This window comes from Littorina saxatilis, linkage group LG6 (genome assembly GCF_037325665.1).
Source record: "Littorina saxatilis isolate snail1 linkage group LG6, US_GU_Lsax_2.0, whole genome shotgun sequence".
NCBI lineage: Eukaryota > Metazoa > Mollusca > Gastropoda > Littorinimorpha > Littorinidae > Littorina > Littorina saxatilis.
The window spans coordinates 55,994,005-56,019,851 of NC_090250.1; the positions used below are offsets into that span (position 1 = coordinate 55,994,005).

The 25,847-nt window shown below is 43.1% G+C and overlaps 2 protein-coding genes across 3 annotated transcripts in view; one reads left to right on the forward strand and one right to left on the reverse strand.

Annotated features, from left to right (window-relative positions):
• Positions 1–3,756: 3,756 nt before the first annotated feature.
• LOC138969558 (protein arginine N-methyltransferase 9-like) lies at positions 3,757–18,746 on the forward strand. The gene is made up of 10 exons (XM_070342390.1): positions 3,757–4,038; positions 4,876–5,115; positions 5,997–6,176; positions 7,036–7,144; positions 7,545–7,621; positions 10,919–11,093; positions 11,798–11,999; positions 14,793–15,897; positions 16,212–16,365; positions 17,113–18,746. Exons 1-10 carry the CDS (start codon positions 3,938–3,940, stop codon positions 17,539–17,541), a joined length of 2,772 nt encoding a protein of 923 aa, XP_070198491.1. The 5' UTR covers positions 3,757–3,937; the 3' UTR covers positions 17,542–18,746.
• Positions 18,747–19,144: 398 nt separating this feature from the next.
• Positions 19,145–25,847, reverse strand: part of LOC138969563 (transmembrane protein 184C-like) — a 23,111-nt gene continuing 16,408 nt past the window's right edge. For both annotated transcript variants that reach the window (XM_070342402.1, XM_070342403.1), the window contains exons 8-9: positions 25,681–25,847; positions 19,145–22,720 (exon numbers count right to left, since the gene is read on the reverse strand). The exon at positions 25,681–25,847 is cut by the window's right edge and continues 8 nt beyond it. In XM_070342402.1, coding sequence (XP_070198503.1) covers positions 22,140–22,720; positions 25,681–25,847 — 748 coding nt within the window. In that variant the 3' untranslated portion in view covers positions 19,145–22,139. The remainder of the gene's footprint in view (positions 22,721–25,680) is intronic.

Consider the following 25,847-nt stretch of genomic DNA (forward strand, 5'->3'; position numbering starts at 1 on the left):
ATTGTTGCACTGAGCCGAGAGTTTTATCAAATTGCAGAAAAAACATTCAGAACTTTCTTTCTTTATTTGGTGTTTAACGTCGTTTTCAACCATTCAAGGTTATATCGCGACGGGGAAAGGGGGAGATGGGATAGGGGAAAGGGGGGAGATGGGATAGAGCCACTTGTTAATTGTTTCTTGTTCACAAAAGCACTAATCAAAAAATTGCTCCAGGGGCTTGCAACGTAGTACAATATAATGACCTTACTGGGAGAATGCAAGTTTCCAGTACAAAGGACGTAACATTTCTTACATACTGCTTGACTAAAATCTTTACAAACATTGACTATATTCTATACAAGAAACACTTAACAAGGGTAAAAGGAGAAACAGAACCGTTAGTCGCCTCTTACGACATGCTGGGTAGCATCGGGTAAATTCTTTCTCGTCCCAACCAATATGGGACTCCCCCTAACCCGCGGGGGGTATTCAGAACTCAACAATCGTCTAGCTAATACCTATTCGGATTATTATTATTATTATTATTATTATTATTATTATTATTATTATTATTATTATTATTATTATTATTATTATTATTCCCCTCGTTATCACAGCTAGGGTTGTCGTCGCCAACTTAATGGCGGCAAAGTCAAGATACAATCGCTAGACCCTACTCCGTTTGCACCGCAACCCCCCACCCCCACCTCAGTCACATGATGTTGGCTCCGGACAGCACCACCAGCAAACAGCACGTGCCGCAGTGTCATCCAATCACAGGAGAGGGTGGAAATAGATCCGCCGGCAGCGCCATGGGTGCCTGAGAGTGGCGGTCTGTCCTACTTTTCCTCACACCTCTCCGCCCTGTGCCGAGCAGCGGGGTGCCCGTGCTCCATGGCCTGTCCGCACAGCACAGCGGAGTTGGGCTCTGTCAGTGGTCTCTGAGTCAATGAGTCCTCGTACAACTTGGACCTACTGCTACTTGTTGTTTTGTTTGGCAGAAGTAATCTGCGTTAATTGTCTTTGTTGTTTGTGTGTGTTTGTGTGCGTATGTATGTGTGTGCGTGTGTGGTGGGGGGGTGTCTGTGTGTGTGTGTGTGTGTGTGTGTGTGTGTGTGTGTGTGTGTGTGAGAGAGAGAGAGAGAGAGTAAGTCTGTCTGTCTGTCTGTCAGGTTGCACGGTCTGTCTGTCCGTCTGTGTTCAGTTTCCATCTGTCTTAATTTCTTTATTTATTTCTCAAGTTTCTTTCTTTCAGTCTTCGGAGAGGGCAGTCCTTTCAGTCTTCGGAGAGGGCAGTCCTTTCAGTCTTCGGAGAGGGCAGTCCTTTCAGTCTTCGGAGAGGGCAGTCCTTTCAGTCTTCGGAGAGGGCAGTCCTTTCAGTCTTCGGAGAGGGCAGTCCTTTCAGTCTTCGGAGAGGGCAGTCCTTTCAGTCTTCGGAGAGGGCAGTCCTTTCAGTCTTCGGAGAGGGCAGTCCTTTCAGTCTTCGGAGAGGGCAGTCCTTTCAGTCTTCGGAGAGGGCAGTCCTTTCAGTCTTCGGAGAGGGCAGTCCTTTCAGTCTTCGGAGAGGGCAGTCCTTTCAGTCTTCGGAGAGGGCAGTCCTTTCAGTCTTCGGAGAGGGCAGTCCTTTCAGTCTTCGGAGAGGGCAGTCCTTTCAGTCTTCGGAGAGGGCAGTCCTTTCAGTCTTCGGAGAGGGCAGTCCTTTCAGCTGCGATTTTGGCTGTGCACTGTCGATGGCATACGATCGTCTCGTAAAAAAATGGTAATACTTTTATTTCATTTTTCATTATTTTATACTGTAAAGGGAGATAGTGAAAAAAGATAAAATTGGAAAGTCGGAAGCAAAATGGAGGAATAAGAACAAGTATAAGCATAACCCCAACCCACCCGCCCCCAAAACGTAGGGCGAGGGGGGAAAAACGGAGCGTGCACAGAAAAACTGATTTTTAAAAAATAATTAAAAATGGAAGCAGAGGTGAGACTGGAGGCTAAAAATATGAAGATGAGCACGGGATGAAAATGCAGAAGAGAAAAGTGTGGGGGGGGGGGGGGGGGTAAGAAAGGACAGAAGAGGGGAAGAAAAAAAGGCAGAAAAAATATAAACAAATTCTTTCTTTCTTTCTTTATTTGGTGTTTTACGTCGTTTTCTACCACGAAGGTTATATCGCGACGGGGAAAGGGGGGGAGATGGGATAGAGCCACTTGTTAATTGTTTCTTGTTCACAAAAGCACTAATCAAAAAATTGCTCCAGGGGCGGCTTGCAACGTAGTACAATATATGACCTTACTGGGAGAATGCAAGTTTCCAGTACAAAGGACTTAACATTTCTTACATACTGCTTGAGTCTTTACAAACATTGACTATATTTTATACAAGAAACACTTAACAAGGGTAAAAGGAGAAATAGAATCCGTTAGTCGCCTCTTACGACATGCTGGGGAGCATCGGTTAAATTCTTCCCCCTAACCCGCGGGGGGTATATAAACAAATAGAGCACGAAGATAGATTCTTATTCTGGGGACAAAAATAGAAATTTAGCATAAAAAAAGAAGAAACAGACAGCAGAATGGACATGGTAAAATTCTTTCGGTGATTCTCAGGATATTGTAGTGGAAGAAGGAGAAGGAATTGCACTCCGTTGGCGATGAAAACATTCTCACAATTATGGGATGAAGCGAAGTGCAGGAGCATAAGAGGAAAGAGAGAAGGAAAGAATGACAAGGAAGCAGGAGACAGATCCCCAGAAATAAGGAGCGAATGAGGAAAGAGAGAAGAAGGAAAGAATGACAAAGAAGCAGGAGAAAGATCCCCAGAAATAAGGAGCGAATGAGGAAAGAAAGAAGGAAAGAATGACAGAGAAGCTAAGCAGGAGAAAGATCCCCAGAGCGAATGAGGACAAAAGGGAAAGTGTAGCAGCGAGGTGGCCATCAGGCAATTAGAGGATGAAATCGCCACACGGGGGCGCTTCACTGCTATCCTATCCGCCATTTCCGTTTCTATCGATCGTCACTTCCGCTTGCCAGTAGGGCGCCGTTGTCGTCTGACAACTTCCTTTGTCTCCCTTTGCCAGCCGCGATTGTGTCTCCCTGACCGTTGGTGGTATTGTGTTACAGGATATGATCAACTGATTGTTCCTTTAATTGTTATCTCCTCCCCCTTATTTCCTCTCGGCCTGACACTCTGATAAATATTTGCTCTCCGGCGGCGGCCATGATGACTTTTAAAGTCGCTGAGTTTTGCCAACTAATTGTTCCCCCTTAGTGCTGGAGTGTTTCCTTTTCCCAATTTAGTTAGTTAGCTGTTGCTTTTCGGGTCCAGCGGACCATAATAGGCCACATCAGGACCCCCCTTTCCCCAAACAAACACACACAAAAACAAGAAATGCTTTTTACAATTTTTCTGAGAACATCAAATGAAAACGATGTAGCTTTTGGCACACTTTTTGTGTGATACTCCGACATAGATCAATTGCCAACGTTCCTAAATCCAGAACAAGAAAGATTAAATCTTGCAACAATCCATTCAAAATTGTAAAAGTCAAAATCCACGATCGCTTTGCAAAACGTTTAGCATTTGTCGTTATCTCATCATTAATTATGAACGAATTCTTGCTTTTCAGAACTTAAAATATCTCTTTCCGTTCGGTTGGCTCGCTTACATTTTTATTAATTATTAAGTATGCATTCGTCGTGAATTTCATGTGCCTGTGTCACGGATGATCTATCAGTGACAGTGGCCTCTTTTGGTCCAAGGGAAATCACTCTTGTAAACAACATGGCTGCGCCCGCAAAATTTTGTGCGTATGTCTTGAAAGAAGCCAGACAGAACTTCGCTTTGGGTGATTATGAAGTGGCGTTTGACCATTACCTGCTAGCCATCAAAGTGAACCATGGCCTTGTACATAAAATCTACGACGAGTGTGTCCTTTGCTTGCGACAGTGGACTGAATTGTTGCATTGTATGGGACGAGATGACATTGCCACAACAGCTTTCATCAAAGCGGCTGCAGTGTGCAGTTTCTCCGAGGGTCTCATGTGCGCCTTGGGTGAACAGGCTCTCAGGTACTGTTAGAAAATAAGATTGTATATATGGCATCAATAGATTCAAATGTGTTTAACCCATCTCTTTTTATTCAGATTGAGGAGAGAGTAATGTTTTCAAATTGTATGCTTCAGACCTTCAGTTGGGTTAGGTGGATTGTCAAAGCTTTTTGCAGTGCGTTCATTTTATTCTGAAATTCCCGCAAACACTCACATACACACATACATATAGGCATCTCTCTCTGAGTCTCTCTCGCTCTCTCTGCCTCTCTCTCTCGTAGTCGCTCTCTAGCTCTCTCTCTCTCTCTCTCTCTCTCTCTCTCTCTCTAGCTCTCTCTCTCTCTCTCTCTCTAGCTCTCTCTCTCTCTCTCTCTCTCTCTCTCTCTCTCTCTCTCTCTCTCTCTCTCTCTCTCTCTAGCTCTCTCTCTCTCTCTCTCTCTCTCGTATGCAAAAAGGTATACCTATGCTTATTCTGTTACCCTCGTAAAATAAAGAATTGTCATTGTCGCTCTCTCCACCCACACACACACACACACACACACACACACGTGTACATCCTTATGCACAATCATCTATCTGTTCCAGCTAGTTCACATGGGATATGGCTGATGAGCACTCCAATTAAGCATTTCTGTGAACCAAGTTCCAGCTAGTTCACATGGCTGATGAGCACTCCAATTAAGCATTTCTGTGAACCAAGTTCCAGCTAGTTCACATGGCTGATGAGCACTCCAATTAAGCATTTCTGTGAACCAAGTTCCAGCTAGTTCACATGGCTGATGAGCACTCCAATTAAGCATTTCTGTGAACCAAGTAGATACAATCAGGTGTACTCATTTTGGATGCTTTACCTTGCAGATTAAAGAAAGTCCCCACAGCTGTGAGGCTCACGAAAGAGGCAGAACAGTCATTTCCAGAAAGTATTTGTGTCCAAGAAACCTGGGAACGTGTGTCGTATGCAGCAGTTGAACGCTGGCACTACAAGATGCTGAATGATGTGCAGCGAAACCAATGTTACCATGACGCTATCATTCACACCATTCACACACACCACATAACCTCTGTTCTGGATATTGGTTGTGGCACTGGTTTGTTAAGGTATTCATTTACTGTTCTAATTTTTACATGTGTGTGTGTGTGTGAGAGAGAGAGAGAGAGAGAGAGAGAGAGAGAGAGAGAGAGAGAGAGAGAGAGAGAGAGAGAGAGAGAGAGAGAGAGAGAGAGAGAGAGAGAGAGAGAGAGAGAGAGAGAGAGAGAGAGAGAGAGAGAGAGAGAGATGGGTGGAGGCGGGGGAGAATAAGTATGTACATTTACACTTGAGCAGATGAGTAGAGATACAGACACATGATTAGGCACCAAAAGAAAAGTTGTATGTTTCTGGTAACATGGCTACAAAAAATAGGGTAGGTAGGTAGGGATTTGTTTTTGTTTTTGTTGTTGGTCAGGGTAGAAAATAACTATACAGTGACGCAAAGAGACTGGACTTACTGTACAAAGAGAAAGACAACACATTACAAAACAAATGAGACAAAATGGATGCGGGGTTATCCCCCTTGTGTCATCTGCCGTCTGTTACTTTCGTTTTGGCGCCTTTTTTTTGCTTTTTTTTTTACAAATGCAATAAAAAAAAGTCTAGTGTCGGCGGGAAAAAACTAGGTAGGGTCGGGTGACCAGAAACATACAACTTTTTTTTGTTGGCCTTATTTCTCTTTTTCTCAACATGTGGGTACATACTGTTAGCAGAGTCAGGACATACATCCTGAGCTAGTACTAGTAGCTGGCGTGCACCTTGTCTATTGAGCATACAGGTATGCTGTAGAAGTATACAAGCAATGGAAAGAATACATGAGTCCTGTTGTTTTGGTGATTTTATTTTTCAGTTTCAAGAAATGTTTCATAGAAAACTAATCTTCTCTTTAACTTTCCAAATAGGAATGGTTCAAGTGGTTTTGTCACACCAATGTTATCATGTCTTCCAGTTTGTTTGCAGAAAAGGGCGGAGCAAAGCAGGTTGCCATGTGTGATGCTTCAACGGTTATGATCGACGTCTGTTCTGCCGTTATGGACGCCAATCGTCAGCAGTCACTTTCCGAGTTGCAGCGTTGCATCTTTGCAGAGCAGTCAGGCAGTCTAAGAATACCAGACCATCTTCCAGAAAAGTAAGGCTTGGGTCGGTGCATGTGGTAATGGTATGTGGACATTTTCACAGTCACCAATGCCATGAGAAGATTGTTATTTCTCCTTTTTTCAGGCTTCATTTTCTTCCAGTAAACTGCATGTCAGATTGCTCATCAAATTGTTGGAATTCTGGCTTCCGGCATTGAAACACTTGCCTAAGGATTGCAGTGCATTTTGTTGGTAAACATTGATATTACCATCAGGTCACTGACAGAAGGATGATTGATGTCATTTTATGAGCGGAGGTTTTGAACACTGACATTATTGTGTTCAATGTTTGGAGTAGGGGTAATACATGTTATATCTTTCTACACACACAAAATGACTGAGTTCACGGACAGACAACATTAGAAGGCTAAAGACTAACAAGCAATCAAATCTCTGTGTTTTACAAGACATGCTGTTATTCAAGTAGGAAATATTGGAGTTATGTATCAAAAAGCAAATTTTCTTGGTGTGTTTTTTATTCTTGATTTTGGAACGCTAGCTGTGAGTCTGTTTCAGATTTTGTTGTTAATTGAGTCATGTATCTCTTTCATTTATTTTTGTTGATAAAAAAACAAGCAAGGTATGATATGGGAACATTTAATTGTGACAAATCAAAACATTCAGTCACTGATCTTTGACCCGGTGGACAGACAGACGAACACTTGTAATACAGAAAATAAACGTATCTGACAAATTGTCCAGAAGCTTGTTCAGAAGACAAGTAAGACAGAGACAAAGTAGAAATGCAAGGAATTGATTCCGAATGTCGGAACATTGGAACGTTGGAATATTGGCAGTCTATTTCTTTTTGCATTTATTTGCGGCCTAACACTGCTGTCTTTTGTACGGCAGGGTGGATCTGGTGGTGACGGAGATCTTTGACGCGGCTCTCTTTGGCGAGCACTGTCTGTCCACGCTCACACACGCCTGGTCACACCTCCTCAAGGACAGCGGAGAAAAGGTTTGTACATGTATTAGTGGCTGTGAGTGGTAAAACACCGAGAGCTCTATTTTCTCGTCCACAAAATGTGTTTGTGGTGGAATGGGAATGCAATGCAAAATTGCATTTAAACTTATAAAACACCTCCAAAGGTTTGAGAAAATCAGGTCATAAAAGGAGGCAATGGTAAATTGGAGGCAAATTTACAGACGCTGTGAAAAAAACCAAGGTCTTAAAAGAATTGGGCGGGAGAGGGGCGGGCTTAAATCGGGGGTCTGAAAAGGAAGAGTCTGCAATGTAAACCAAACAACACACAGTTACAATCTGTGTGAAAGTTGCAATGTAAACCAAACAACACACAGTTACAATCTGTGTGAAAGTTGCAATGTAAACCAAGCATGGTGCTGGTTGTTGTTTTCAGAGAGGGCGCGTGATTCCAGGGGCGGCCCAGCTCTACGTCTGTGCCGTTCAGTGTCCAGAAATAAGGAAAGAAAACTGGTATGGACCTTCCTTGGGCTTTTTTTTTCCGTTTTTTTCTGTGTGTGCTTGCCTTTCTATATGTGTGAGAAAAGTCTGACAAAAAAGAGATGAATCACCTTGTTGAGTCTACCAAGTAACTGGATCACACACTCAAACATGTTGTACAGTGGTACCTGTGATGTGAGGCCCCTCTGATGGGTGGACACCTCCAAGTAAAGGACACTTTCTGGAGCCCCCTTGTATAGCATTGTCTCAAAACGAAAGTGATAAGAGTTGTCCGTCCCTGCCATAGCCCACGGCGCTGTCGGCGGGTAGTTCCGGTTGTTTTGTTTACGTCCAAAATGGTTGAACGAGAGAAGATTAGTGGTGCTGATGGGGTCTATGTCGACCAAAAGAGTGGGATTCCCTGTAGGTGGAGTTCCTGTAGAGGGGAGTTTGTCAATAAAACTTGCAAACCATACTCGAATTTCTAAGAATTATCACTAAAGATCGAAAAACATCAAATTCTATCGATGTCGCTAAGCATCACGTGACTTTCAGCGATATCAGCGAAACACTACTGGAACTAGACCCTGTGGGATTTCTTGTATACAGGTAATCCCCCTACAGGAACTCCACCTACAGGGAATCCCACTCTTTTGGTCGACATAGACCCCATCAGCATTAGTGGTGGAGGGAAACGTTACTGTGTCTGCTGTTCTAACTACGCGGATAAAGAAGTTAAAGGGCGGATTGTCATGCAGTTCTAACTACGCGGATAAAGAAGTTAAAGGGCGGATTGTCATGCTGTTCTAACTACGCGGATAAAGAAGTTAAAGGGCGGATTGTCTGCTGTTCTAACTACGCGGATAAAGAAGTTAAAGTGCGGATTGTCTGCTGTTCTAACTACGCGGATAAAGAAGTTAAAGGGCGGATTGTCTGCTGTTCTAACTACGCGGATAAAGAAGTTAAAGGGCGGATTGTCTGCTGTTCTAACTACGCGAATAAAGAAGTTAAAGGGCGGATTGTCTGCTGTTCTAACTACGCGGATAAAGAAGTTAAAGGGCGGATTGTCTGCTGTTCTAACTACGCGGATAAAGAAGTTGAAGGGCGGATTGTCTGCTGTTCTAACTACGCGGATAAAGAAGTTAAAGGGCGGATTGTCTGCTGTTCTAACTACGCGGATAAAGAAGTTGAAGGGCGGATTGTCTGCTGTTCTAACTACGCGGATAAAGAAGTTGAAGGGCGGATTGTCTGCTGTTCTAACTACGCGAATAAAGAAGTTGAAGGGCGGATTGTCTGCTGTTCTAACTACGCGGATAAAGAAGTTGAAGGGCGGATTGTCTGCTGTTCTAACTACGCGGATAAAGAAGTTGAAGGGCGGATTGTCTGCTGTTCTAACTACGCGGATAAAGAAGTTAAAGGGCGGATTGTCTGCTGATCTAACTACGCGGATAAAGAAGTTAAAGGGCGGATTGTGTCTGCTGTTCTAACTACTTGGATAAAGAAGTTGAAGGGCGGATTGTCTGCTGTTCTAACTACGCGGATAAAGAAGTTGAAGGGCGGATTGTCTGCTGTTCTAACAACGCGGATAAAGAAGTTAAAGGGCGGATTGTCTGCTGTTCTAACTACGCGGATAAAGAAGTTGAAGGGCGGATTGTCTGCTGTTCTAACTACGCGGATAAAGAAGTTAAAGGGCGGATTGTCTGCTGTTCTAACTACGCGGATAAAGAAGTTAAAGGGCGGATTGTCTGCTGTTCTAACTACGCGGATAAAGAAGTTAAAGGGCGGATTGTCTGCTGTTCTAACTATGCGGATAAAGAAGTTAAAGGGCGGATTGTCTGCTGTTCTAACTACGCGGATAAAGAAGTTAAAGGGCGGATTGTCATGCAGTTCTAACTACGCGGATAAAGAAGTTAAAGGGCGGATTGTCATGCAGTTCTAACTACGCGGATAAAGAAGTTGAAGGGCGGATTGTCTGCTGTTCTAACTACGCGGATAAAGAAGTTGAAGGGCGGATTGTCATGCAGTTCCATTTTGCAAACACAAAGCGGAACTACCTGCCGTTCCAGGGGCGCAACTCTGTCCGACTATCGCGTTAGTTTTGACACAGTGCTATAGTATCTTGACCAAAATATACCTGTAATAACAGGCCACCTGCAATATCAGGACACTTTTAACTGGTCCCTTCTTCTTCTTCTTCTGCGTTCGTGGGCTGAAACTCCCACGTACACTCGTGTTTTTTGCACGAGTGGAATTTTACGTGTATGACCGTTTTTACCCCGCCATTAAGACTGGTCCCAAGGGTGTACTTTCATCGCATGTAACACTGTACAATTTTAGTAGTGATGTGGACGGCATGTAGCCTAGACTTCGCAGTTAATTATCGGAACGATTCCTCATTGACAAAATAAAACAATCACTAGTATGTCAGCCTTTGTGTGTGTGAGTGAGTGCGTACATGTGTGCGTGTGTACATGCCTGTGTTTGTGTGTGTGCTGTTTTTTAGGCTTTTTCCATTTTTGACTCACATGCGAAGCAAAAGTGAGTCTATGTACTCACCCGAGTCGTCCGTCCGTCCGTCCGTCCGGAAAACTTTAACGTTGGATATTTCTTGGACACTATTCAGTCTATCAGTACCAAATTTGGCAAGATGGTGTATGATGACAAGGCCCCAAAAAACATACATAGCATCTTGACCTTGCTTCAAGGTCAAGGTCGCAGGGGCCATAAATGTTGCCTAAAAAACAGCTATTTTTCACATTTTTCACATTTTCTCTGAAGTTTTTGAGATTGAATACCTCACCTATATATGATATATAGGGCAAAGTAAGCCCCATCTTTTGATACCAGTTTGGTTTACCTTGCTTCAAGGTCAAGGTCACAGGAGCTCTTCAAAGTTGGATTGTATACATATTTTGAAGTGACCTTGACCCTGAACTATGGAAGATAACTGTTTCAAACTTAAAAATTATGTGGGGCACATGTTATGCTTTCATCATGAGACACATTTGGTCACATATGATCAAGGTCAAGGTCACTTTGACCCTTATGAAATGTGACCAAAATAAGGTAGTGAACCACTAAAAGTGACCATATCTCATGGTAGAAAGAGCCAATAAGCACCATTGTACTTCCTATGTCTTGAATTAACAGCTTTGTGTTGCATGACCTTGGATGACCTTGACCTTGGGTCAATGTCACATGTATTTTGGTAGGAAAAATGTGTGAAGCAGTTCTTAGTGTATGATGTCATTGCTAGGTTTAGGTCAAGCATGTGAGTCGTATGGGCTTTGCCCTTCTTGTGTTTTATTTTATTGTTTGTTTTGTTTTTAGTGTGCAGCCATCAAACGTACCTTTGGTGGACATGAGGGGTGTGAGCGTTGTGTGCCAGACGGGGGCAGCAGAGGAGGAACCCTACACCACGGAGGATCTCTACTGCATCAGGAACAGCTACACCTTTCTCTCCCCAGTGCACAGCCTGGTGGCGGTGGATTTCAATCATCCACAGGTGTGGCGGTGTGTGTGTGACATCCACAGGTGTGGCGGTGTGTGTGTCACAATCATCCACAGGTGTGGCGGTGTGTGTGTCACAATCATCCACAGGTGTGGCGGTGTGTGTGTGACATCCACAGGTGTGGCGGTGTGTGTGTGACAATCATCCACAGGTGTGGCGGTGTGTGTGTGACAAGCAGTGTGTGTGTGTGTGTGTTTTCTGAAAAGTGAATATATTTTGGCTTTTACAATTTTTCTCCTGTAAGGCCAAACAAAAATACATGTTGGTTTAGGGTAACTCGACCGACCCCATTTTTTTTCCGCCGACCCTAAAACTTTTTTTTCATTTCTAAAAAAATTCCCCCCACATTTTGCAAACCTTACCGAGACTAAAAATTTAAATTAAAATTTTGAAAAAGCCGACCTACCAACCCTATTTATTTTGGTCATGTTACCCTAAACCAACATATATTTTTGTTTGGCCTAATTGATCCTGATGTAAGTGAACTGTATGCCTCAGAATAGCGTATGCTGTGACGAGTTTATTTAATGTGAGCCTTTACTTTAACACTTTCTACCCCACCTATGTTGACAAATTACAATTTGTTAAACATACTGTATTCATTCTAATTTGTGGGGGGGGGGGGGGTTAGGGGTCAGTAACTTTGATTGTGCTGAAGAGCGATGACAGTAACTGAACATTGTTGTTGTGTCTTTCAGGCCTTAGAGAAACTGTCCAGCTATACAGACACATTTGTGTTGGACATTTACGCACCAGGTGCAGTGGATGCTCTGGCGGTATGGTTTGACCTTGACCTGTGTGAGGGGGTGAAGGTCAGCACGGCCCCCAGTGAAACGTGTTGCTGGGAGCAAGCCATCTTTCCTGTTGTGACCAGGCAGCTTGACAACAAGAGGAAAGCGGGTAAATTGTGTGTAATTGCACTGTAAATAATGTTATGTTTATTGTTTTTTCCCCCAATGATTGTACAGCGCTTTGAGCACGGTTTAATGCCTGGATACACGCGCTTTATAAATATCATGCATTATCATTATTATTATTTTTAAAGGAACAGTGGGTTTTCCCGTTAGCTAGGGGAGAGAATTCTTCTGCAGATATGCAAAATGTGGTGCTTTGAGCGAAAGTATTGCTGCGAACTGTTAAAATGCACCAAAGTTTGCTTGGTTGCGGGCTGGAAGTTACAGGCAGGGTCACAGTTGTGGCTTTTGTTCACATGTGAGACTTTGAACTGATTTAGCACATGTCAGAGATGGTCAAAATACTAGCATCCAGAAACACACACACACTCACCCCAAATATTGAGTGCGGAACAGGAACTCCCGACATATTGTAAAATGTGTATACTGCGTTCGACTGTTTAGGACCATACCAATGGCAAAATAGTGGAAGTCTGCTGTATCGAAGTTGTTCCCTCATGTTGATTGACGGTGTATGGGTAGATTTGGTGTTGCTGAGTTGATTGATTTCTTGAGGTGATTGATTTCTTGAGGTGATTGATTTCTTGAGGTGATTGATTTCTTGAGTTGATTGATTTCTTGAGTTGATTGATTTCTTGAGGTGATTGATTTCTTGAGGTGATTGATTTCTTGAGGTGATTGATTTCTTGAGTTGATTGATTTCTTGAGGTGATTGATTTCTTGAGTTGATTGATTTCTTGAGGTGATTGATTTCTTGAGTTGATTGATTTCTTGAGTTGATTGATTTCTTGAGTTGATTGATTTCTTGAGGTGATTGATTGATTTCTTGAGGTGATTGATTTCTTGAGTTGATTGATTTCTTGAGGTGATTGATTTCTTGAGTTGATTGATTTCTTGAGTTGATTGATTTCTTGAGTTGATTGATTTCTTGAGGTGATTGATTTCTTGAGGTGATTGATTTCTTGAGGTGATTGATTTCTTGAGGTGATTGATTTCTTGAGTTGATTGATTTCTTGAGGTGATTGATTTCTTGAGGTGATTGATTTCTTGAGGTGATTGATTTCTTGAGGTGATTGATTTCTTGAGGTGATTGATTGATTTCTTGAGGTGATTGATTTCTTGAGGTGATTGATTTCTTGAGGTGATTGATTTCTTGAGGTGATTGATTTCTTGAGGTGATTGATTTCTTGAGGTGATTGATTGATTTCTTGAGGTGATTGATTTCTTGAGTTGATTGATTTCTTGAGTTGATTGATTTCTTGAGGTGATTGATTTCTTGAGGTGATTGATTGATTTCTTGAGGTGATTGATTTCTTGAGTTGATTGATTTCTTGAGTTGATTGATTGATTTCTTGAGTTGATTGATTTCTTGAGTTGATTGATTTCTTGAGTTGATTGATTTCTTGAGGTGATTGATTTCTTGAGGTGATTGATTGATTTCTTGAGTTGATTGATTTCTTGAGGTGATTGATTTCTTGAGGTGATTGATTGATTTCTTGAGTTGATTGATTTCTTGAGTTGATTGATTTCTTGAGGTGATTGATTTCTTGAGGTGATTGATTTCTTGAGGTGATTGATTTCTTGAGGTGATTGATTTCTTGAGGTGATTGATTTCTTGAGGTGATTGATTTCTTGAGGTGATTGATTGATTTCTTGAGGTGATTGATTTCTTGAGTTGATTGATTTCTTGAGTTGATTGATTGATTTCTTGAGTTGATTGATTTCTTGAGTTGATTGATTTCTTGAGTTGATTGATTTCTTGAGGTGATTGATTTCTTGAGGTGATTGATTGATTTCTTGAGGTGATTGATTTCTTGAGGTGATTGATTTCTTGAGGTGATTGATTTCTTGAGGTGATTGATTTCTTGAGTTGATTGATTTCTTGAGGTGATTGATTGATTGAGGTGATTGATTGATTTCTTGAGTTGATTGATTTCTTGAGTTGATTGATTTCTTGAGGTGATTGATTTCTTGAGGTGATTGATTTCTTGAGTTGATTGATTTCTTGAGGTGATTGATTTCTTGAGGTGATTGATTTCTTGAGGTGATTGATTTCTTGAGGTGATTGATTTCTTGAGGTGATTGATTTCTTGAGGTGATTGATTGATTTCTTGAGGTGATTGATTTCTTGAGGTGATTGATTTCTTGAGGTGATTGATTTCTTGAGGTGATTGATTTCTTGAGGTTATTGATTTCTTGAAGTGATTGATTTCTTGAGGTGATTGATTTCTTGAGGTGATTGATTTCTTGAGTTGATTGATTTCTTGAGGTGATTGATTTCTTGAGTTGATTGATTTCTTGAGGTGATTGATTTCTTGAGGTGATTGATTTCTTGAGGTGATTGATTTCTTGAGGTTATTGATTTCTTGAAGTGATTGATTTCTTGAGGTGATTGATTTCTTGAGGTGATTGATTTCTTGAGTTGATTGATTTCTTGAGGTGATTGATTTCTTGAGTTGATTGATTTCTTGAGGTGATTGATTTCTTGAGGTGATTGATTTCTTGAGGTGATTGATTTCTTGAGGTGATTGATTTCTTGAGGTGATTGATTTCTTGAGTTGATTGATTTCTTGAGTTGATTGATTTCTTGAGGTGATTGATTTCTTGAGGTGATTGATTTCTTGAGTTGTTTTTTGTGTGTGTGTCTGTGTCTTGTTTTCCTTTCCCGTCACTTCAGGCAAAACAGGCGTTCTTCATTGTAAGTTGATTTCATTTCAACTTTTGATTTTATTGAAATGGCTGATTGATTTTAGTTGTTTTTCTTTCTATTTTCCTGCAGTTTTCCAAGCGTCACCAACAGTGAACTCCGGTGACCAGCTGAAGGTCAGATGTGAAGTGAACGAAGGGCGTCTTCACCTTGAACTTGACGAGATAGTCCCACTCGGCTATTTTCTCAAGTCTTGCCACATTTCCACCCCCCTGCTAGAAACAGCCGACAGTTCTGACAGCTGTGCGTCAAGCCGCAACGAGCAGCATCCAAAACACTGTTCCGGAGAACTAGAAGACCCTCAACATTCCTCAGCAGTGCGAAAAGAGGATTGTGTTGCTTTGACAGAGAAGTCACCTGTTAAAAGTGACCATAGTGATTGTGGAGCTTTGTGTAGTGAGCAAAACATCAACTGTGTGTCAGCGTTGAGAATGAAGACAATAGAGAATGGGGCGGAGCTTGGAGACAGTGGTGACAGTTTTCAGCAGAATGGTGTTCTGGTGACAGAGAGTGGTGTGGACAATCAACCCAAGTGTGTTACTGAGGCACAACACACACAACACACACAACACACACAACACACACAACACACACCAAAACAACTGAGGGACTCGTGCATGGAAATCAATCATACAACCTGCTTTACAGATGATGACAAAAAGCGTCCAGCCACAAGAGACGTTCACAACTCTGCTGCACATGCACCCAGGAGTGATGATTTACAAAACAAAACTGACCCCTGTATCAAGATCACTCCACACCCAAAGACATTCCACCTTGACCGTGAAGAGATACGCCGCCTCAACGACCACAAGTACAACTCGCTCTGCATTTCTGCCATGCAGTGGGCAAGCATGTACATGAAATCTCCGGGACGGATGATACACGTTTCTAACGGGTTTCCACTGGTCAGCCTCCTGGCTCTGCAACTTGACTTCACGATAGCCGATGTGTGCTACGTGGGTCCCAGCGAGAAACGCGAGGTGGAGAACCTGACTGAGGCCGTCTGGCAGTGCAACAGGGTGGGGGGGAGGCAGTGGAACTGGTGGGAGGGGAGTGTGGGGGAGGTGGTGGCGAGTGTGAGCGAGGGACTGCAGCTCCACCTGGTGTGGATGGACGTGGTCGATACGACGGGAACCTTGCGGGCTGGCCTGTTGGATGAGCTGAAAGCTTTGAGGTAATGTAACTGTTCGAAAATAGAATGCCATTAACGATTGTGTGTCATTGTATCTTTCTTATTACACTATTTTTAACTTTGTTTGACCGCTTTTTGCGACAGCCAGAAGTTGTACTTGTAAAGAAATAGTAACTGGGAATAATGGCTGGAGCAAGCACTGGTTAGTAACCGGTTAATAACGTTGATCTGTTTCAGGTGTGTCTTCAGTACAGAAGCAGTGGCGGTTTCATGGGAAGTAGATGTACTTTTAAGGAAATATTGTTTGTGAAAATGTCTGGCAAGATGACTGGTTGATGACATTGACGCTGTTTCAGGCCAGTCTTGAGTACAGAAGCAGTAGTGGTTCCACAGGCGGTGGATGTGTACGCAGTTCTCATAGAGTCGCCGCAGTTGCTGGCTATGAGCTGTGTGACCAGTGATGACAACACGCTGGGGTTTAACATAGCGCCTCACATCAACCCCTACAGAGTGAGTCAGCTGATATTACATACATGTTAGATGAGTTTTGCAGTACGGGGGTAGCCCCCTTTTTAAGACCTCTACAAATGTGAGAAAGTCAAGTGGTAACCTTCACCTTGATTCCTGGATCTCTCAAACTGTGAGAAAGTCAAGTGGTAACCTTCACCTTGATTCCTGGATCTCTCAAACTGTGAGAAAGTCAAGTGGTAACCTTCACCTTGATTCCTGGATCTCTCAAACTGTGAGAAAGTCAAGTGGTAACCTTCACCTTGATTCCTGGATCTCTCAAACTGTGAGAAAGTCAAGTGGTAACCTTCACCTTGATTCCTGGATCTCTCAAACTGTGAGAAAGTCAAGTGGTAACCTTCACCTTGATTCCTGGATCTCTCAAACTGTGAGAAAGTCAAGTGCTAACCTTCACCATGCTTCCTGGATCTCTCAAACTGAATATGGTGTCTTACTGCCGTACCGACCCTGCCCTATCTGTATCAGCATAGAGTAGCACAAGAGACTCAGTAATGGTTAGCATACGAGTACCCTTCATACTGCTGTGGGACTGTCTCCCTGTCTGTTGATTTGCTTGATGGTACTTTACCTGTGAACAAGTTAATGAGAGAGGTTTGGGGGGTGGGATGGGGTTAGAGGGGCAGCCTTTTTGTAATGGTTGTATGCATGCTTCTGAGAAGAAAAAAGTTAGCACATACATTTGTAAATGATTCAAATACAAAATGTTAATGAAAATTGCTTTCTCCCCAGACTCGCACATTTCTTGACCTGGACGTCCACGCGCTGCCACACAAGAATCTCAGTGAAGTCACCCACGTCTTTCGTCTCGATGTCCAGTCATGCATGACAAACACACCATTTTCAACCGAGTCATCAGGCGTTACCACAGCGACAGCAGCCAGCACCGCAGACTGTGACGACAGACTGAACTCCATGTTTTCACAGTCCAAACAGCTACACCTGACTGCACAAGACACCGGTAGCGCCACAGCGATGGTGTTCTGGTTTGACCTGACGTTGGCGCCAGGCGTGAACGCTTCCACGCTGGATCCAGCCATGAACTGGAAACAGGCGGCTTTCGTGCTGGGCGGGGGGAGGGTGGAGAAGGGCGAGGAAGTGACGGTTGGGGCGCGGCTGGAGAAGAACTACCTACACTTCAGTGTGGATGGGCAGTGTTGACAGCACCACAGTGTGGATGGGCAGTGTTGACAGCACCACAGTGTGGATGGGCAGTGTTGACAGCACTACAGTGTGGATGGGCAGTGTTGACAGCATTTCAACACGTGCTCTCAGCACGCAGCGCTGAATCGATTTTGGTTTTTGTGTTCATTTCACCATTATAAGTAACTCTTCCTTATCTTCTCATATTCTCCAGGTTTTCAGCGTTTACCTCCCTTCCTTCGTATGGTGCACTATAGTGTGAGTGGAGCGTCTTCGGATATTCCCGGCGTTCTGTTACTGTTACTATTTTTAGAAGGTCAACGCAGTGTCCAGAACGTAAATTGGACCCGTAAATTATCCTCACTGTAAAAGTGCAAAGGTCGAATCAATTTATAGCCACGCGAAAAATACACTGTCATCTATCTCTCTATAGATACGGCTTCTCTGTGTTTGTGTGTGTGTGTGTGTGTGTGTGTGTCTCTATGTGAGCAACACCTGTGCATTGTTCAGTTCTGTTTGTGATGTGGTCTGGCGGCTTTTGTGTAAATTTATGTACTGGCCTTCCTTTGGGAAGCCATAACTTGCTCAGTCCTGTTTGAGTGGAGTTCGCCTCCAAAGGTGATTAACACGGTTACATTCGTCGACAAGGATGGGACTCGATATGGTCAGGAATGGCATTATGGCCACTGAATCATTTTCGTGCTGTTCCCATTCCACGAATCTGGGAGGGACCTAAGCTTGGCGGGTCCATTGTTCGGACCCGGCGAAGCCGGCGTACGGCTCTAAGTACTTCTTCCCGGCGAAGCCGGCTACCCGGCGAAGCGGGTATTCATTCTAGTATGCAAATATGTACACGAGAAAACACACACACACACAAGGAAAAAGTCTTACCCTTTTTTTTTTAACAATGTTTACTGAAAAGATATCAACATTTCCTGTCATGCATGAAGAAATAAAAGATATCTGCTAGATTTAATTAGAAACAGAATAAAATTAAAATAAGACATTTTTAGGTTTGGACATATATACAGTAGTACCTGTGATGTGCGGACCCTCCAATGAGAGGACACCTAGTAGAGGATGCCTTCTGTTGTGCCTATTTATATCATGACCATAACATACCTGTCGTGAAAGGCCACCTGCCACAAAGGGACACTTTTGGCTGGTCCTAAGGATGTCCATTCATCACAGGTACGCAGCAAAACACACAATTATGGCAACTTCATGATTATGTCCATAACTTATCAACATTCATACCATCAATGACATAAGATATTTTGCAAAGTAGCAGGTGAGCTTGATACATCAAGAGGCACACGCAGGTACAAAAACAACGTTTAAATCAAGAGACATTTTGTCCTGTGTGTTGCTAAATCAAGAGACATTTTGTCCTGTGTGTTGCTAAATCAAGAGATATTTTGTCCTGTGTGTTGCTAAATCAAGAGACATTTTGTCCTGTGTGTTGCTAAATATAAACTCAGTTTTTGAAGGCTGTATAGGCTGTGGTCATTTGCGTATTCACATAAATATTTCTTAAGGAAAACATATTGCCTTCAAAATACAATACATGTTTATTATTACAAGAACATTTTCTCCCATTCTTATTTTGTGAGACACAATGCAAAGTCTTACGTTTATTATGATTTTAAAATCAAACAACAATCTACTTATTCTTCAAAAGACAGGACTGCGACATATCATCTTGACGTAAATGTACGTAGTATATATTTCAGGGAATATTAAGCCAATAATACTAAATAAAAGCCATTGCACATTTTATGAATTTGAACTGATACAAATTTACCTCGACCAAAATAGTACAGAACATTGACGAATCGCATTCTTTCTTTCTTTATTTGGTGTTTAACGTCGTTTTCAACCACGAAGGTTATATCGCGACGGAGGGAAGGGGGGTGATGGGATAGAGCCACTTGTCAATTGTTTCTTGTTCACAAAAGCACTAATCAAAAATTTGCTCCAGGGGCTTGCAACGTAGTACAATATATGACCTTACTGGGAGAATGCAAGTTTCCAGTACAAAGGACTTAACATTTCTTACATACTGCTTGACTAAAATCTTTACAAAAATTGACTATATTCTATACAAGACACACTTAACAAGGGTAAAAGGAGAAACAGAATCCGTTAGTCGCCTCTTACGACATGCTGGGGAGCATCGGGTAAATTATTTCTCGTCCCAACCAATATGGGACTCCCCCTAACCCGCGGGGGGAGACGAATCGCATTCGGTAAAAGAAATTTGTGAAAAAGTATTATTTGATATCATTAGATTCATGTGCATATGTGACAGTCTAGGTTTACATTCATAACATTTGTTTAATATTGGCTGTAGTCTTGTCTAGGTTTACATTCACAACAGTTGTTTACTATTGGCTGTAGTCTTGTCATCTTTATAGGTCTTTTGACATAATGCACACACATTCATCTCCTGTATTTAAATACATATATACAGTGAGGACATGTAGCAACACATTTATACATGCTCAAACTCAAATTCATCTTGCATCATGGTTTTGCTCAACCATTCTAGAGCTACTGTAACTCTCAGCAATAACTGCCCATCGGAATGTTGGTCCTGCACCATTTGAAATATCAGTCAAATTATCAGGCAATTAGGTGTGGGTGTTATTTGTTTTCTTCAAGAAGTTGTACAACTTGTCCACACTTACCCTCTCTTCCAACCTTCAGTGAAGCTAAACTTATAATTTGTTAATCATGCAGTCAAATTTAAGATTTTTCAGTATATAACATCACCAGTGTTAGCTTGGAGTATTTTTTGCGCCATGAGTAAGTTTGCTGACTGTAAGCTTACTGTACGAGCACCTATTTCAGACTTTATGGAACCGGTACAATGTTCTCAAAAGCTAATCTGTTACTCAACCATGGATGCTTTCTTTGTGACAGACATGCCAGAATTCATTGGTGTTTGCTGATTAAAACCATGGGTAACAAACAGTATACAAGTTACATGGTCCTGTCAACAGCTACCGTACTGCATCATTCAACATTTCCATAATCTATACAAATGGATCTTGCACCATTGCCCCTATGCCAGCTGAAAAGAACTGGGTACATCGGTAAGATTGAACTTCAATCATCATGAAAGACATGGGCTTATGATTTCCTATTTGCAAATCACATAAAGCAGGCAAAAAACACAAAGAATTCTTCCATATTCAGAAACACACACACACACACACAGACACACACACACACACACACACACAACCTGCATAAACAAGAATGCCAATGAAGGTAACAACTGTTGACATAATTTACATACCCTCCCATAAACCCTCACATAAACCCTCACATAAACCAATACACAGCTTAGGGTGCTTTTACAAGAAACCAATTCTAATTTGTAAATTAAAATGCAGATGACAAAGACATTTTGAATTCAAGGCAAAGGTGGAAGCTTGCATCAGTAAATAAGGAGTGTGAAAGGCTACAACTTGATGGAATTGCTCAAATTATCATGTCGTTACAATGGCAACAAAAGCCACATGACTAGAACATATTGCACAAGAACACAGCTGTCTGAAGTGATGTTGAAACAACAATAATATGGTATGTGTATTTGTGTCTGAGTGTCTACCTGTCTGTTTGTGTCTGAGTGTCTACCTGTCTGTTTGTAATTATAGTTTTTGGTTTTTATTGTGAGAATTTGTGTGTGTTTTGTGTCTAGTAGCAATCAGAATGCAAAACAAATATATTAAAAGATCAAATATTTGTCTAATAATAAAGATAAATGATAATTTGTTTGCATGTAAGTGCACTTGTGTTTAACTGAACGAAGTAGAAAAGTGCCGAAATATTTCAATCATAAATTCAAAGGATAAGTAATATGAACACCAAAAAGCTCAACACACACACGCACATGCACACACACACGCACATACGCACATTCACACACACATGTAGGTGACTCTTGTCAGATGAATGCCTTTCAGAAAACCCTTCCCCCCCCCCCCCCCCCAGTGTGTCAGCTACTGTCACCGAGGAGTCTTTTCCTTTCTCTCCTCATCCTCTTTGAACACAATTTAGCACAATCTCATCATCACTCATTCATCAATTTAGCACAATCTCATCATCACTCATTCATCAATTTAGCACAATCTCATCATCACTCATTCATCAATTTAGCACAATCTCATTCATCACTCATTCATCAATTTAGCACAATCTCATCATTACTCATTCATCAATTTAGCACAATCTCATCATCACTCATTCATCAATTTAGCACAATCTCATCATCACTCATTCATCAATTTAGCACAATCTCATCATCACTCATTCATCAATTTAGCACAATCTCATCATCACTCATTCATCAATTTAGCACAATCTCATCATCACTCATTCATCAATTTAGCACAATCTCATCATCACTCATTCATCAATTTAGCACACACTCCTTAGTCTATCTTGCCTCCTGGAAGCAAATGTGATTCTACAGACACACTCACGCACAGACTGATCTCTGTCACTATATACAGCTATATTACACTGAGATCAAGCAGTTCGGGGGGAGGGGGAAGGGGGGGGGGGGGCTTACGCTCAACTTTCTTTGAACTGCACCTCACTTTGCATCACGCAATAACCGTCGTGCTCTTCTCCAAAGATTCTTCCAACGTCGTATCTCCTGACGAATGGGAAGACTTTTCATCTGCCCTGCTCTCAACATCTCCACTCGAATGATCTTCTGTGGTTTCATCTTTAGATTTCACTGCTGAAGCTTCACTACCCTCTGCAAGATAGTCCCCACCAGCACCTTGTGTTAATGTAGCATCACAGTCTTGTTCGCTAGATTCATTATCTTGCGCTGCAGTATCTAGAATGCTTTCCTCTGCCGCTCCTGTCGTTTGATTCACTTCCACGCTGGTGCTGAACTCAGCGTAATTGTTCATGCTGGGTGTTATGGACTTGACGTGGAAAGTTTCCGTCGACTTCTCCCAGTCAGCTTCTGTCAGGCTCTGCGTGTCATAGTCGCCTGGCATGTGCTGTTTCTCCTCCACCATCACCGGAGGGGTGCTGGGTCTCTGTATGGAGTGTGCGTCTCGCGTAACAGCGACAGATGAATCCTGGGAGATAAGAAGGGGAGTGCGCTCTGAAGATCCGGCAGTTGAGTTGCTGTTCTTGCCTCGTCCTAGCTTCTTCTGCACTCCGCGACCTGGAAACAGACATCAAGGTAAAAATTGTAACATCTAATGATCAAATAACCATTCTTCTTATCTCGCTCTTCATCTGCCAATATCAGACATCAAGGTACACAATTGTAACATCTAATGATCAATTAACCATTCTTATCTCACTCTTCATCTGCCAATATCAGACATCAAGGTACACATTGTAACATCTAATGATCAATTAACCATTCTTCTTATCTCACTCTTCATCTGCCAATATCAGACATCAAGGTAAACATTGTAACATCTAATGATCAATTAACCATTCTTCTTATCTCACTCTTCATCTGCCAATATCAGACATCAAGGTACACATTGTAACATCAATATCAGCAGTCAGTCTATCTGGTTCAGATTTCTTTTTGTAAGATCCAATAATGAAGGGGAGTAAGCCAGGCAAAAAGAGAGAGCTCTGTGGGGAACCTGTCTCCTGGCACACAGGACGACAATGAGGAGCACTAAATGAACAAGTCACTTTTAGCCACACTCTTGCGTATTGACTTTCAAGGCATGTAAAAACTAAACAATAGACTGTGATAAATAACACATGTAAAAACTAAACAATAGACTGTGATAAATAACACATGGGGGAGGAGTTTCGGCATTCAGCAATGCAAATCTTTCCCACTGGTAAAAACACCAATCTTCTCGTGTTGGCTGCAGCTCATAGAACAAAGGGAAGTAAGCATCATAAATATGGACAAAAATAAGTTGCAGCTAAGCGTTGCTTGTCCCCTGGCAACCAAGACAATAAGTTGAAGAGCTTTGAAATATACAATTAACTTTGATCCCCCAGCTCTCACTTGCTGTCCCCCAGCTCTCACTTGCTGTCTACGTTTAGAGCGCTTACTTCCCTTGTTACAGTTGAACCTGCCATCACCACCCCTTGATAACGATCACCTGCCCTGTCACCACCCCTTGATAACGATCACCTGCCCTGTCACCACCCCTTGATAACCATCACCTGCCCTGTCACCATCCCTTGATAACCATCACCTGCCCTGTCACCACCCCTTGATAACCATCACCTGCCCTGTCACCACCCCTTGATAACGATCACCTGCCCTGTCACCACCCCTTGATAACCATCACCTGGCCTGTCACCACCCCTTGATAACCATCACCTGGCCTGTCACCACCCCTTGATAACCATCACCTGCCCTGTCACCACCCCTTGATAACCATCACCTGCCCTGTCACCACCCCTTGATAACCATCACCTGCCCTGTCACCACCCCTTGATAACCATCACCTGGCCTGTCACCACCCCTTGATAACGATCACCTGGCCTGTCACCACCCCTTGATAACGATCACCTGCCCTGTCACCACCCCTTGATAACCATCACCTGCCCTGTCACCACCCCTTGATAACGATCACCTGGCCTGTCACCACCCCTTGATAACCATCACCTGCCCTGTCACCACCCCTTGATAACCATCACCTGGCCTGTCACCACCCCTTGATAACCATCACCTGGCCTGTCACCACCCCTTGATAACCATCACCTGCCCTGTCACCACCCCTTGATAACCATCACCTGCCCTGTCACCACCCCTTGATAACCATCACCTGGCCTGTCACCACCCCTTGATAACCATCACCTGGCCTGTCACCACCCCTTGATAACCATCACCTGCCCTGTCACCACCCCTTGATAACCATCACCTGCCCTGTCACCACCCCTTGATAACGATCACCTGCCCTGTCACCACCCCTTGATAGCCATCACCTGCCCTGTCACCACCCCTTGATAACCATCACCTGCCCTGTCACCACCCCTTGATAACCATCACCTGCCCTGTCACCACCCCTTGATAACCATCACCTGGCCTGTCACCACCCCTTGATAACCATCACCTGGCCTGTCACCACCCCTTGATAACCATCACCTGCCCTGTCACCACCCCTTGATAACCATCACCTGGCCTGTCACCACCCCTTGATAACCATCACCTGCCCTGTCACCACCCCTTGATAACCATCACCTGCCCTGTCACCACCCCTTGATAACCATCACCTGGCCTGTCACCACTCCTTGATAACCATCACCTGCCCTGTCACCATCCCTTGATAACCATCACCTGCCCTGTCACCACCCCTTGATAACCATCACCTGCCCTGTCACCACCCCTTGATAACCATCACCTGGCCTGTCACCACCCCTTGATAACCATCACCTGGCCTGTCACCACCCCTTGATAACCATCACCTGCCCTGTCACCACCCCTTGATAACCATCACCTGCCCTGTCACCTCCCCTTGATAACCATCACCTGCCCTGTCACCACCCCTTGATAACGATCACCTGCCCTGTCACCACCCCTTGATAACCATCACCTGCCCTGTCACCACCCCTTGATAACCATCACCTGCCCTGTCACCACCCCTTGATAGCCATCACCTGCCCTGTCACCACCCCTTGATAACCATCACCTGCCCTGTCACCACCCCTTGATAACCATCACCTGCCCTGTCACCACCCCTTGATAACCATCACCTGGCCTGTCACCACCCCTTGATAACCATCACCTGCCCTGTCACCACCCCTTGATAACCATCACCTGCCCTGTCACCACCCCTTGATAACGATCACCTGGCCTGTCACCACCCCTTGATAACGATCACCTGCCCATTAAGACCAGCAAAAAGAAACCCCAACAAGATTCTTTCCTATTTAATTCACCTTTCCATAACGACCACCTGTCTATTTCACTTGGTTATGATCATACCAGAGAATCTTCAGACTCTAGCTTGAAATCGGACTTTTGTTTTTTAGCGGCGAGACAGAATTTGTGAGAAGTTTTTGTGATCCATCCACAGTATCGATGTATTGTTTTGGAACCATAGGTCACTATCACTGTCAGATTTGGGCAAAACTCCTTCTTCCCATTTTGATGATTAAATTGAACTGTTATGACATGTTGCACAGAAATTCACATACCAATGTATCGAGCATGGTCGATGACATCGTCGCGGACATCTGTGACGTCCCACATGGACCAGAACGTGGTGCAGCAGTTTCCTCGCTCGGCAGCAGCGTCAGCATAGGGCACGTGGGAAAAGGAATAGTAGTGAGCGATGGCTGCCACAAACATCTCCAGGCAGATC